The 12,812-nt window shown below is 44.5% G+C and overlaps 1 protein-coding gene across 1 annotated transcript in view; it reads right to left on the reverse strand.

The window, feature by feature from the left end:
• Positions 1-330: 330 nt before the first annotated feature.
• The window catches only part of dnah7 (dynein, axonemal, heavy chain 7), a 64,068-nt gene continuing 51,586 nt past the window's right edge, over positions 331-12,812 (reverse strand). Inside the window, exons 56-66 of the mRNA XM_034561891.1 lie at positions 12,570-12,746; positions 12,188-12,349; positions 11,866-12,066; positions 11,482-11,643; positions 10,595-10,780; positions 9,302-9,439; positions 7,031-7,261; positions 4,995-5,147; positions 2,821-2,998; positions 1,992-2,095; positions 331-589 (exon numbers count right to left, since the gene is read on the reverse strand). Coding sequence (XP_034417782.1) covers positions 383-589; positions 1,992-2,095; positions 2,821-2,998; positions 4,995-5,147; positions 7,031-7,261; positions 9,302-9,439; positions 10,595-10,780; positions 11,482-11,643; positions 11,866-12,066; positions 12,188-12,349; positions 12,570-12,746 — 1,899 coding nt within the window. The 3' untranslated portion in view covers positions 331-382. The remainder of the gene's footprint in view (positions 590-1,991; positions 2,096-2,820; positions 2,999-4,994; positions 5,148-7,030; positions 7,262-9,301; positions 9,440-10,594; positions 10,781-11,481; positions 11,644-11,865; positions 12,067-12,187; positions 12,350-12,569; positions 12,747-12,812) is intronic.

Below are 12,812 nucleotides of genomic sequence, written 5' to 3' on the forward strand. Positions count from 1 at the left end.
CCTCTACCACACTACAGTATGGTCACCTCTACCACACTACAGTATGGTCACCTCTACCACATGTACAGTATGGTCACCTCTACCACACATGTACAGTATGGTCACCTCTACCACATGTACAGTATGGTCACCTCTACCACATGTACAGTATGGTCACCTCTACCACGCACAACAATGTCGGCTTGTACGTTCAACGAAATAAAGCTCAAATGGCGTTTGTGTTGAGATTTGCAAAACTTTTTTTTTATCTCCTTTTTTTGTATCCTTTCAAACCGGTACTCTGTTACTTCTGAATGTCCGTCACGGTTCTACTCATGTAGATTTGTAGGTGGTGTGTAAAAGAGAGGGGGGTGTTTCTCATCCTCGTTTAAAGACACTGACACTAGGAGCTGAGCTGGCAGAGCAGCGCCACCCCGCGCTTGATCCAGTGCTCGGCGGCCACGTCGGAGTTGAGCGTCATGGCGATGACATAATTGGTGGAGTGGCCGGTGGTGGACAGGGTGCCGCGCCGCTCGCTGGTCTTGTAGACGGGCACCACGTAGCACATCCTCTGGGGGACGTCCTGGCGTTTGAGAGGCTTCAGCCACATCTGACAAGGAGGGAGAGGCACAGTGAGGAAATAGTCGCTGTCATTTAGGGGCTGCTTTCCATCCAACACGTTTGACTAGAGGAATAATTAAACTATCAAATGGCCGTGTTTGCCGTCAAAGAAGCAAAAAGATCAGATTGTAATTGTGGTTCAAAGGTCAGGACGTGAAAACCTAGTGGGAACTAATCTGGGTCCAAACATTAACTTACAAATGTGAAACTCCGTGGACTTTGACTCATAGAACAATAATAGCATTCACAAGGAAGAGTCCCCCTCGGGCTATTAAGAAGTCTTGGTTATGCAAAAGGGATAAACCGGGCCGCTCAAAAACACATCTTAACCAAAACAAAAACAAAAACAGTTTGTTGAGCTGCAGCCAGAAAAGTACTCATCTGGTTCCATAAGCAGCGCTTCTGCGAAGATTTGCATTTCAAAGCAACCCGTGTTATGATTCCCCCCACCACACACATAATATAATAAGCACATTTTTAATTAAGTTCAGCTCGTCAAAAACTGATTCTGTTAATAATTTGCCCTGAAATGTCTGAATATAAAAAATAATAATAAGTGTGTGCATTATTCCTAATCATTGTGAAGAAGAGAGAACAGAGGGGAAATAAACAAAGACGTAAAACTTGATCAGTCCTCACTCCCTGCCACCGGCGCTCTCTTCTGTCACTCTGCTTTCATAAACCATATCAAGCTCTGTTAATTAACAAAAGGATGCGAGGCTTCCTGCAGGTGCAACGTATGAAAGAAAGCGGCTTCTCAGTATTGCATCCAGAGAACATCCTCCTGGGTGGAGCTGCAGCTACAGCTGAGTGGTTGTTGTTTACATCCTCCGTGGAGACTCACAATACTGGTCTCTTTAAAAAAAGAAACAGTCGACTCGTAGGAGTTTACAAGCTAAATAATGATGGAATCTGCCCCGTTTTCATAATTTGATACGTAAACAGATATTATCTTTCCTCTCTTGTGACGGCCGGAGAGATTCACAGGAGCAGAATCAAATAAACCCCCTCAAACTTTATGTAAGATTGTGTTATGCAAGAAGTTTTTTTTTTCTTTGTCTTGGTGCATGTGGTGTTTTTCGCAGGAGGGAAACTACTGTGTCTGAAAAAGCGAGAAGCCAATGCCGTACGCATTTCCTCTCATGGCCATCAGGGGGCGACTGGTTGTATAGAGGTCTGTGAGAAAATGACTCTGCTTTTATTCCCTTCAGTAAACATGAGTTTATGGTCTCAATCTCTCGTTTTGAGAACCACTGCAATGACAAAGGGTTTAGATATCGACTGATCTTTTTTTCGATTAATGGGCAACCCGCCCTTCTCCTGAGCCACGCCCGCCCCTCGTCCTAGTCCGTGTCGGCGTACAGTGTTTGTGCGTTTTGTTCCTCACTCACCACCGGCATGGGGTCATGCAGCACTTTGGGGTAGGACTCTGCAAGAAGTTTGGTCTTCCTGTCCCAGCGGGCGCCATCCAGAAACAGACCTCTAATGTACACACCTGGATGTCACACACACACACACACACACACAATTCAGAAGGACAAGAGGAGTGGTTAGTGTAAACTTTCCTTAATGAAGGAAGCCTGTGACTATGATGCTTGTCGGTTCCGTACAGCTTCATGAGACGAACTGTGCTGCAACACTGTCTTTCCATAAAGCTTGTGAGCTCTCCTTAAAGGTGTGGGGGGGGGGGGGGGGGGGGTTGGGGACATACAGAGATAACCGACTGTCGGCATTCTGTCAGTGTTACACGCCCAAATGCACAAACACACTGACGGATTTGCAGCTCGGCAGCGTCGGCTGTGGTGGCGTGATGGGCCCCCAGCTGGGGCCTGATTGAGGGTGAGGCTTTATGCGACTTAGAAACTCACAGCAGGGCTGGAGGCACAGCGAGGGGCAGACGCAAGGCTGCATGTATACGGGAGAGGCCTGGAGGCTTTGACTTGCTTTTTGCACTGTACACTCTGTCTCGTTCATATACAGCCAGGTTCCATCTGTTTGTGTCTCCTCTTTCATCCTCTGCTTGTGTTCAATGTACTCCTCTCTCACCTTTCTTCCCCTTTCGCCCTCTTTACTCTCTTCTTTTTCGATCTTTCCGCCGTCTTTGCTCTACCTTCATTAAACTGTTAGCTGGTGTGTCGAACGGAGGCATTCTGTCCCATCAAAAGCTGTTCTAATACCATCCTTCCTTCTCTCATCTCATTAACCCCGTTAGTATCCTACCATCCTCTGGAGGCTGCTTGTATTGCCTCTCATCCAGGACCTCGAAGTCGAAGCCGAGCAAGTCGATAGGGACGGTGTGTTTCCTGGCATAGTTCTGCTGGCTGCCTGTGAGGAAGGCCTGGGTGAAGAAGAATCCCGATACCCAGAATACAGCCGGCGTGCCGTGTTCGTACCAGTCCTGAAACCACAGCAGGCCAGAGAAGAGAGGGACATTTACCATAGGACGGGAGGAGATGGTTGATGGTTTTTCTTTATTTTTCTTCACTTGATCACCAAACACTTATTAACCATTATTAATACCCTTTAACATATCTGCTGCTCTTTATATACCAAGAGGGTTTTAAATGTTTTCGTTTAAGTGAAAACAATATTCGGAAATTGGGTTTAGTCAATGGACTGTGGGTCTAATAAAAGTTCCTGTTCCTGCCACCGACGGGCTCAGATTGTTATTATTAGTGTCTGAAAACACAAAGGAAAGAAGAGGAGGAGTCTCGTTCTGACATCCTGTGAGAGGGCACTTGTTTTTGGGAAGACAACGGCAGAAACGTGAGTAAGTTGGACAGACGAGAAGTGAATGGTCGGCCTTATTTATTTGTGGCAGAGTACGGATGAGAAGTGGGCGACGAGCGCGAGTGAGGGGGAACAACTCCTCTCCTCCATGTGGGGTCCTTTCCATTATGTTGTCAGACACCAATCATAACAATCTGAGCCCGTGAATGACCTAGTATCGCTACATTCATGCTGTGCAGGGGCCCTTGCAGCTCAACCAGCCAATTTCCAAAATTGTTGGACCCATTAGTCAGACACGAAATGTGGGAAAGGAGGCTGCAGGTTGAAAAATACCAACGCTCCCCTTTAAATCATCAGTCATTCTGCCTAAATGCAGGTCTTGGTCTTATTTATAAAGTATTCAACATGAGCACGTTTTCCATAGCACATGCACAAAACAAAGTTGTGATTTATCAAACGTGTATCTCTTTAATAAATGGCTGCTTTACCTATTCAAGATAATATTTTTCGGAAGCAAAAATGGTCTGGAACATTCATTTATGTACAAATTTGCTCTTTTCGCGACGATGAGCCCTGTCGTGAATGGGGCCGCGATAGTTTGTCTTTTTATTTTATTTGTGAAATGGGTCACTAGAAAAACTGTTTGGATTAAAGTTCCCAAGTTTGGAGGGAGCAATGTAATGTTGAATATATAGTTCACTTAAGTCTTTGTGCGACTGTAAGCTCGGCTACAATGTCTTGGAATCATCAGCCTACTGAACCCACTGATGTCTTTCTTCTTCACTCCCTTAAAAACAGCAAACAATCATAATATTCCCTGAAATGTCAAGCTATTCTCTTTCTGAAAGCATGCCGTCTCAGATGAGAATCCCGTGACTTTTGCATTTCGCCCTGTGGGGAGTCACGGGTGGACATCTCTGTTGGATAACACACGCACACACCGTACATTCTTTTCCCTCCACTGATTCATGATGATCAGGAGGAAAACAGTGTTTCATCCTGCGAAAAAATAGGGAACAAGGGAAACATGTGAACCGATTGTTGAGGAGGATGAGGATGCAGAAGGTCACTTAGCGGACTCACATGGTTGGGTGCATGCGTTTGCTGTACTAAACCTGCGATGAATGAAAAGCATGACTAAATCCCCCTGCCTCCTACTCTATGTGCACACAAGTGGAATGAAGAGGTCTTGCGTAACTCAAGTGTGACACAGCTTAAGGCGAGCTTACGGTTCACTATGGAGGCCGCAGTATGCACTGACATGGCTCTCTCATGTAGACCTGCAGGGCTTGTGGTGGCACAACACCTAACGACAATCGGCATGTGTAGCTTTAACTACGTATATCAAGTCACACTACCCCAAATAAGTTACGCAATAGCTTTTAGTTCTTATGTCACCATGTACTGTATGTATGTATGCAGTAATCTGACTCAAAGGATTAAGAGATTAAGGTACCTTTTAAGTTGAAATGAAAAAAGTAATCGCATAAACACGTTTCGTTTGTTCTTTCTTTCATCCATGTTTCCATTTGTTTCATTTGTTTCTTTTTTTTAACGCCTCATTGCCTCCTTCTTTTCTATTTACTTTGCACTTTTCACTCACCCCGAATGCATCTTTCATTGTGTCGACACCTGATTCTGAACACGACAGCCCGTGTCTGTACCTGTAAGAACTTGAGTCGCTCCAGGAAGTCCGTGACGTAGCTTCCCAGCGGTTTGAGGCTGGGGTAGGACTTCTTCATCCACGTGCCGGGGATACGACCTGTCAGGATGCTGCTGACCACCTCCTCCAGCTCCGAAGACATGACCACCAGTCCCTGCACACACACACACACACACACACACACACAAATATGCACATTACGCAGAAAACACGTGATCAACTTCTGCACAACTCGTGACATGTGTGAAGCCGTTCTGGCTCTTTTCTGACACGGACTCCAATACGAGAGAAATTCATACTCGTCACTTAAAAACCCCTCAGTGGAGATAGGTGACAGACAGCCACATAATGGGAACTCTTATTTGCTCCGCAGGGGTGCCTTTGATAAAAGTATGAAAGATGACATGCTCATTGGCCTTCCTGACTCTTTATGCTCATTCCACTTCAATCCAATGAGACCGGTGCATCTCAGGAGGAGAGGAAATGTGTGTGGAGTTGGTTTCTCAAACGATATAAAAAGACATGCGTTCGCTCAGGCGTGTTTTTAATTCTTTTTTATTTGAATGTGGTCTAATCAGGACACATTCATGCACATACGTTCAGAATGGCATTCAGTCGTGGTCTTTAGTTCTCGACGCTACGAACTAAATAATTACAGTCCTCTTAGTCTAACGCGGTCCAATTAGAGGCTACATTCTTGGCATGTGCAACGTCTCCAAATCTCTGGAAATATAAAGTCAGTAATTATTTTTGCCCGGGGATGTTAGGGCCTAAGTAGATAGTATCACTGCTTCAAGTGTGTCTCTTGGTGGCAATTTGAAGAAAAAAAAACAAGAAGAAACCATGATTAAAATGAAATTAGGAAAGATGATAGCTGGAAGATTGCTATATTTGGGAGTCCGCTAATTGTCTAATCGTCGGGAGTCTTAGCTCATCACGCACAGCGGTGCTGCCAACTACTTAGGCGCCCTCCCACGTGGTTTGTTTTTTTATGGATCTGGTGAAAACTACAACACAACTATGCTATTCATGCTGCAGAGATGATGAATATATAACTTTAGCGATCCCTCAACATGCCCATCGGCCTCAGCTGCACTTTGTAGCATGCTAACACGCTGGTCAGCACAAAACACAGATGATGAACATGGTAAACATCATAAACATCATCAAGTACAAATTTGCCTCAGAGGGCTTTACAATATGTATGTGTACAGATTGTAAAGCCCTCTGAGGCAAATTTGTAATTTGTTATATTGGGCTATACAAAAAAAACTGAATAACATGTTAGCGTTTAGCAGTACAGCTGCTAAACTGGCTAGCAGTCAGGTGGAACACGCAGTCTGAGGCCTTGGCCAAAGGAAAACGGTATGAATAAATAAAGGCACTTTGGGAACGGAGACACTTTAGCTAGCAGGATGGGCTCAGTTCCTCTTTATGCGACATAAGAGTACTTTCTGAAAGAAGGTCAAGAGTAGGCTACGAGTTGATGATTGTGAGGTTTCGGAAGGTGCTTCATCCCCGTCATTCCCACGGGGTCAACCACATCTCCATCATGTATCCATTTCCACTTTTTCTACAGCTCATACCTTTAGCTAGTGCATGCTCCAACAACGGGGCTTGTGAGATACGAAATAGAGTAACATACTGTACACATAGGTTTTCAGAAGCTCATTCCCACTGATTGCCCTGAACTTTCACTGCGCGAGTGTGTCCTCAACATGAAAAGCGACGCTGTTAGATTAGTGGATCCGGAGTGTTGGGCCGACTGCCTACAGTATCTGTTTTCCGAGGATGCATTGCCAGAGTTTCCCCTCATTCATCAGAGGTGTGCTTCCTCTGATGAAATATTGCATTCACTGAAATCAATGATGATTCATCAGTTGGCCCCACTATTATCCGAAACAAACGCATGTATTGTAATTACAATGCATCATCCTATAAGTATCCAAACCAATATGTGGATCCCTGAGAATGAGACCAGGATTGGATTTGGACTACGCACCTCACATGGGGTCAATAATCTACCCTCCTGCGTACCTTTATGGCCTTCTGAATGTTGACGCAGGACTCCCGGACGGTGCAGAGCAGGTTGTTGAAGCGGCCCATCTCCTGCACCAGCACAGTGTTCATGCTCTGGTTGTAGCTGGTGGGGAATCGCCTCATCACCGCCTCCAAGTCAAAGTCGGCAGGCAGCTTGCTCAGGATGTCAGCTGCCACATCAAAGACCATGTCATCTGAGGATTTGGCATCTCCGCCTGAAGAACGGGACTGATCAGAGACACAGAGCGACAGAGGACGGATGAGAAGGGGAGGCAGGTCTCGTGGCTCGGATTGGTTTGACAGGTCGTCATTTTACGGAGGGAATTATCTTTTGCTGTCTTTGACTTGTCAAATTATGCATTCCCTTTCTTAGGACTCTTTTGCATTAGTGCTATTTCGATCCTGAAGAGATCCTGATGTTAAGAGGTTACGACTTCTGACTTGGTTTTGCTTCCATTTCATTATATTTCTGCCGAATTGATTTAGATTTATGCTTTTAAAAAGGACACAAACTGACACATACATATGATATATGACTCTTAATTTCACCTTCCCTTTCTGTATTTGGAGACATTTCAAGCTAGCCGACAGCTACCAATAGAACACCATTGATGATGAGATCCTACTGTGAACACGCACACAGCTTCACCCACACACAAACACACAAAGAGCTTTAGAAGATGGAAGGCGTCGCAACATTTCTCCCACACAGTCTTTTGACACAATCTTATCAACAATTCCAATACTCATTCATGCTGATAATTATTCACTCTAATCTGTGATTCTTCCGCTTTCCCCTCTCCAACTTGCATCATTTACCTATTTGATGCTCAGTCACTAGCCAGCGGTAATGGATAATCATTGGCTAATGGCATTGAGGTTACAGTAGGGGAATGACAAATAGCCGTTTCATTCCATTGGAAGCGCCTTCCTGTTTATCGGTCATTGAGACTGATGGAATCGTATTAGATGCTAATAAAGTCCACACATGACTGAAGCCATTATGAATCTTGTTGAAAGGAGTTTATATGAATAAATGCCATACTCCATTGAGCTCTAATTTTAACTTGAGGCGTCAGTGCACGTGGAAATAATGTTCTATTTGTTTGTGGCAAGCCAGGTCTGTGTACCCCGGCATACGTACACTGGATACCATTAGATTAAAGAGACTAAACCAGAGTGGTTGGAATGCATAGGATGCAAAGAGAGAATGTGTTCACATGTGACACTCTGTGCTTGTTCTATATGTAGATCACTTGCACTTGTTTAATATCGAGTTTAATTCCCAGAGGAATTTAGGCACCTGCGCTAAGTGAGAGGCACTGCTTTGTGTCTTAAAATGAATAAATGGATCCACGGAGGGCTAAATAAACACCTCATCCCACTTCTGCCGTTTTCAAGTAGGTCTTGTTGCGAAATCTCTTCAATTTGATTTGCAGCAAACGTTGACTGGAGCCGGGAAGTGGTGCGATGTAATCCTGAACAAGCTAGCCTAGTCTAACTCCACAGAGCTGAGATATAATGATGTGGGATCACACAGCCCCGCCAACGCCACTGTGACTCACACTGTGTCAAAAGAAGACAAGGTATTTTTTTTGGGGGGGGTTCTTTGACAAGCCTCTCTACAAACAACTGAAATATTTATATATATTTTTTCTCTTGAATTAAATCTGCATAGTACATTTTAATGTAGGGCGATGAAATATTTAATGCGGGCAAAGACACTTATAAAAGACAGTGGAAACTCAAGGGAAGCATATTGATGCCGTCTGTGTTTACGTGAGACTGTATTTCAGTGTGTAGGTACACGTGTTTTAATGCGTGTACTCGAGTAGAGTTGTTTTGTGTGCATGTGTGTGTGCGCGTGGTGCATTTGCTGGGTGACAGTGTATGGATGACAACTTGAACATCCACCAGCCAAGCAGTGGCATTACAACTGAGCATCTGGGATGTCAGCCAAGAGGGGGGCGCATCGGTTTCGGAAGCGACCCAGAGCTGCTGGCACTTGAAGATCAGAGCACTTTTCAGGTCACAGTGCTGTTTCTTTTTGCCCAGTTTTATAGTAACAATCCTCCAGGTCATTTAATGGCACAATAATGAATTCAGGATCGCATATCTGCGTGGAATTCTGGCCCTCCGTCTTCGTTATTCTAATAATAGCATTACAAATGTTCAGATGTTGCAATGGCTCAAAGGAGCTGCTTTACAAGTGATAGTACAACATCTCAAAAGTACTACTTTGAGTTGCTCATTTCCAGGTGGACTTACCTGTGTGAGCAAGATGCTGTTAAACAGTAGTTGCGTCTCCGCCTGATCCTTGGTGATATCTGCGTTGGCGTTCATCCCAAAAATCTCCGGCGACGGGTTGAGTGGCAGCGACTTGGTGTATTTTATGTAGCTGTTGTACTGGAACCCGGGAAGCAGGAAGCAGCGGGAGAGGAGTGAAGAGAGAGGACATTTTTTAACGCAACATCAGGAAACATCTCGAGTAATAACACTCATTGAAAAACAAGTCGGCTCCTTAGATTGCCGACATTTATTATAATGACTATGTAAATGTAACTTCATGAATAAAAGATATGGTTGCAGGGGGGGGGGGGGGGGGGGGGGGGGGGGGGGGGCAGCACCGGAGAACAAAATGCCAAAAAAAATGGAGCGCGCCAGAGATTGCACTTGTGTTAACAAATATATCAACCCTCACTGTGGCTGCCTGCTGTGCCTTGTTACACACATTTTATCTCCTAATGTCTTTTTAAAGGTAGCTCAACAAAAGCGTTAAGAAACTGATTCCTGTAATATGCTTAGTTTAAAAACAAACACATTCAAATGAGTTTAACTTTACTGGAGTTTTTTCCAAGAGAGTGATACACCAGCACTTTAGGGTGTATAGTTATGGAGTTGTTTCAGCTGTGCTCTTCTAGTGAAAGCCACATTGTTGGAGTATATAAGACATTTTATATCAATATTTGAATAACATGCTGTGTGATGTATCTATGCTACAGTGTACCATATCTCAAAAAGGTCAACCTATCATGACTACAACAAAAACTCAGTGTCACTGATGCAAAGCACAGCGCTTACATAACGGCCCCTCGTGCTGTGCAACCTAGGCAGAGTATGTAGGTTTGGGTTCAATTCATTCTTGATTTGGATAAGGAGGAGGGTTTTGGATTAGATTAACTTCCCTGGCAGCAAATCACATATGTAATTACCCTACTGTATATAATATATCACTGACAGTACAACAAAAATGCATTTCTCAGATGATGAGTGTTACAAATAGCTAACAATCTCCCTTTGTGGTGAAGTGAGTGAGTGAGTGAGTGAGTGACTTACCAGTCAGTTCAGCAAGTTGCTTTCCATCTAAAATGTCAATCTTTGCCCAACTCTATGTGGAATATAGTACTGATTTCCCCTGATAATAAGGTATGGCATTACCTCATTACTGTAAATCTCTTATGCAATTTTTTGTGCTTACAGCCAAAGCTTCCAAGCTTAAATTGTGTTTTTAACTTTGCAATCAAAAGTTATCGCAATTTTCTGTGATTTTCTGTTCCTTACATCTTCCTCAGCTGGTGCATAGTAGAGCCCACTGGGATCAAACTTGTAGTCGGGGTCCTCGATGACCTTTGAAGTGTAGAAGATAGAGAGGATAGTGCGCAGGGTCCGTCTGTCCCAGTCATCTGTCACGCGACCTCCGTAGTTACACTCACCAGTCATGTAGCGGATGGCATCAAACGGCACTTCCTGCAGCAAACAAGAAATCATGCATATTACACAGAAACCTAAGCTATAGCCATGCTTAGAGTCTCACGTTTTAAAAGAAGGTAATAATTAAAACGTGGATGATATCAGTGCGTGCGTGCGTGTATTCTTAGTTGTGTTATGTGTGCGATCTTCCAAAACAGTAAACCTGGCTGAAATTCACTTCACGAACTCGACTTGAAATAGAAACTGACGTAACAGGAGGTGAAAGGGTGGGGGTTGTGGCATTTTCTGGAGCAGGATTTCTCTCACGAATTCAGCGGCGGCACTTGGCTACAAGATGAAAATGTCACTCCGTTGAAAAACAAGATACCCTCAGTACTTTACTTTTGCCACCTTTTTTTTTCTCAGCTTCAGTGGTGGAATTGGGAATGGTGGAGGGACTGAGTGCTATCGGTTTGTGGAAAAATGTCAGGAGGGTTTTTGAACATGGCGGATGAAAGCAGATACTTGAGTGAAGAGGAACCCACTTGTACAGTAAGAGCCAGAATTTCTATAATGGGCATACATGTGGAATATACACGTAGGAGTGGATGTTGTATGTGCATCTCCATGCGAGAGTCAGAGTTTTTCTTTGTGCCAAAGATATATAGTTTGTTCATTGGAGTACATGTAGCATGTTTCATTTAAGAAAGATCAAAATAATTGGTGAAAGGAGAGACCTTTAAAAAAAAGCCTACTACCTGGTACTGTTCAAGGAACATGTGTAGCTGCTGCACAGAGATCCGGAGGTCAGTCTCATTGAACTCATACGGAATGTTCCAGCCCAAAGGTCCAAACTTCCTCCTCTCCTGGGTCAGGGCGTGGAAGAAACACAGTCCGTACAGTAGTTTCTTGAAAACAACCTAAGAGATGGATAAGCAAACATGGAATGTCTTGTCATTGATCAATAATTAGATAAATAGTGGTGTTGTTTAGTATTTCCACAGCTAAAATAAACACACTCTGAAATACACAGCAGGGGTGATAACAGACAAAATGGAGCACAGGACACCCACTGATGTCGGTATGATGGATATGCACAACAAGGTACCGAGACACAGAGAGACATGCACACACACACTGACCGGCTTGCTGCTGCTGCCAAAAAACTCTGGGTCAGAGACGGGGTCCATTAAGAAGCAGCGTGCAATGTTGGCGCGGAGGCCCTTCGGAGCCTCATTGGTCATCTTCACCCCATTCTGAAGCACAGCCACGGGGAAGGTGGGAGACGGGTAGCTGGTCAGCCAGAGCCTGAAGTCTGGGTGGGTAGTGTCTGGGTTCAGCTCCTGCTCAAAGCCACAAAGACCATGTCAAGAAGATGTATGCATTGGGCGATAGAAATCTGGTGTATATAAAGTGTGTGTGTGTGTGTGTGTGCGTGTGTGTGTGTGTGTGTGTGTGTCTGACCTCACAGACTCTCTCAAGTCTTGACATCCACGATGTGGCCAAGTGGCAGTTCTGAAGAACCACCCAGGTGCCCTCTTTGATGCCTGTCTCAATCATACGCATAGCAATAGGACCCTGGCCTTGGCCCAGAGAGAGAGAAGTCAGCTTGTTACCGGTATAGCCCTGAGGGATGAGAACAGCAGTGCAAACACACACACACACACACACACACACACACTTATGTAGCTGCTTTCTATATATAATGTTTATATTTATATATAATAGTGCTTTTAAGACCAGTGTGGGAGCCTGAAAAATCTAGAGGATTCAATTTCCCCTTTCATTGTGAGTTTGTACACGCAGCAGGCTTCAAAGCTGCTGAATTTCCCAGGTGTCTTTGTACCTTTTCATCTCCAAACTTAAGCAACGCAGCCATGGGGTCGGAGCCGGGGGAGAGGATGAAGATGAGGGGGGCGCAGCAGTGGCTATCAACGAACGCCTTACTCAGATTGAAGGGCGGCGCTTCGATGAAGGGACGGCCCAAACTGTCGGAAACAAATTCCTGCACCATGGGAATAACCTGGGGGACACATAGATGGAATGAGTTTATCGTTACCGCTTACTGATTTATTTCCAGAAGAAACGT

Source organism: Cyclopterus lumpus, chromosome 21 (genome assembly GCF_009769545.1).
Source record: "Cyclopterus lumpus isolate fCycLum1 chromosome 21, fCycLum1.pri, whole genome shotgun sequence".
NCBI classification, from domain to species: Eukaryota; Metazoa; Chordata; class Actinopteri; order Perciformes; family Cyclopteridae; genus Cyclopterus; species Cyclopterus lumpus.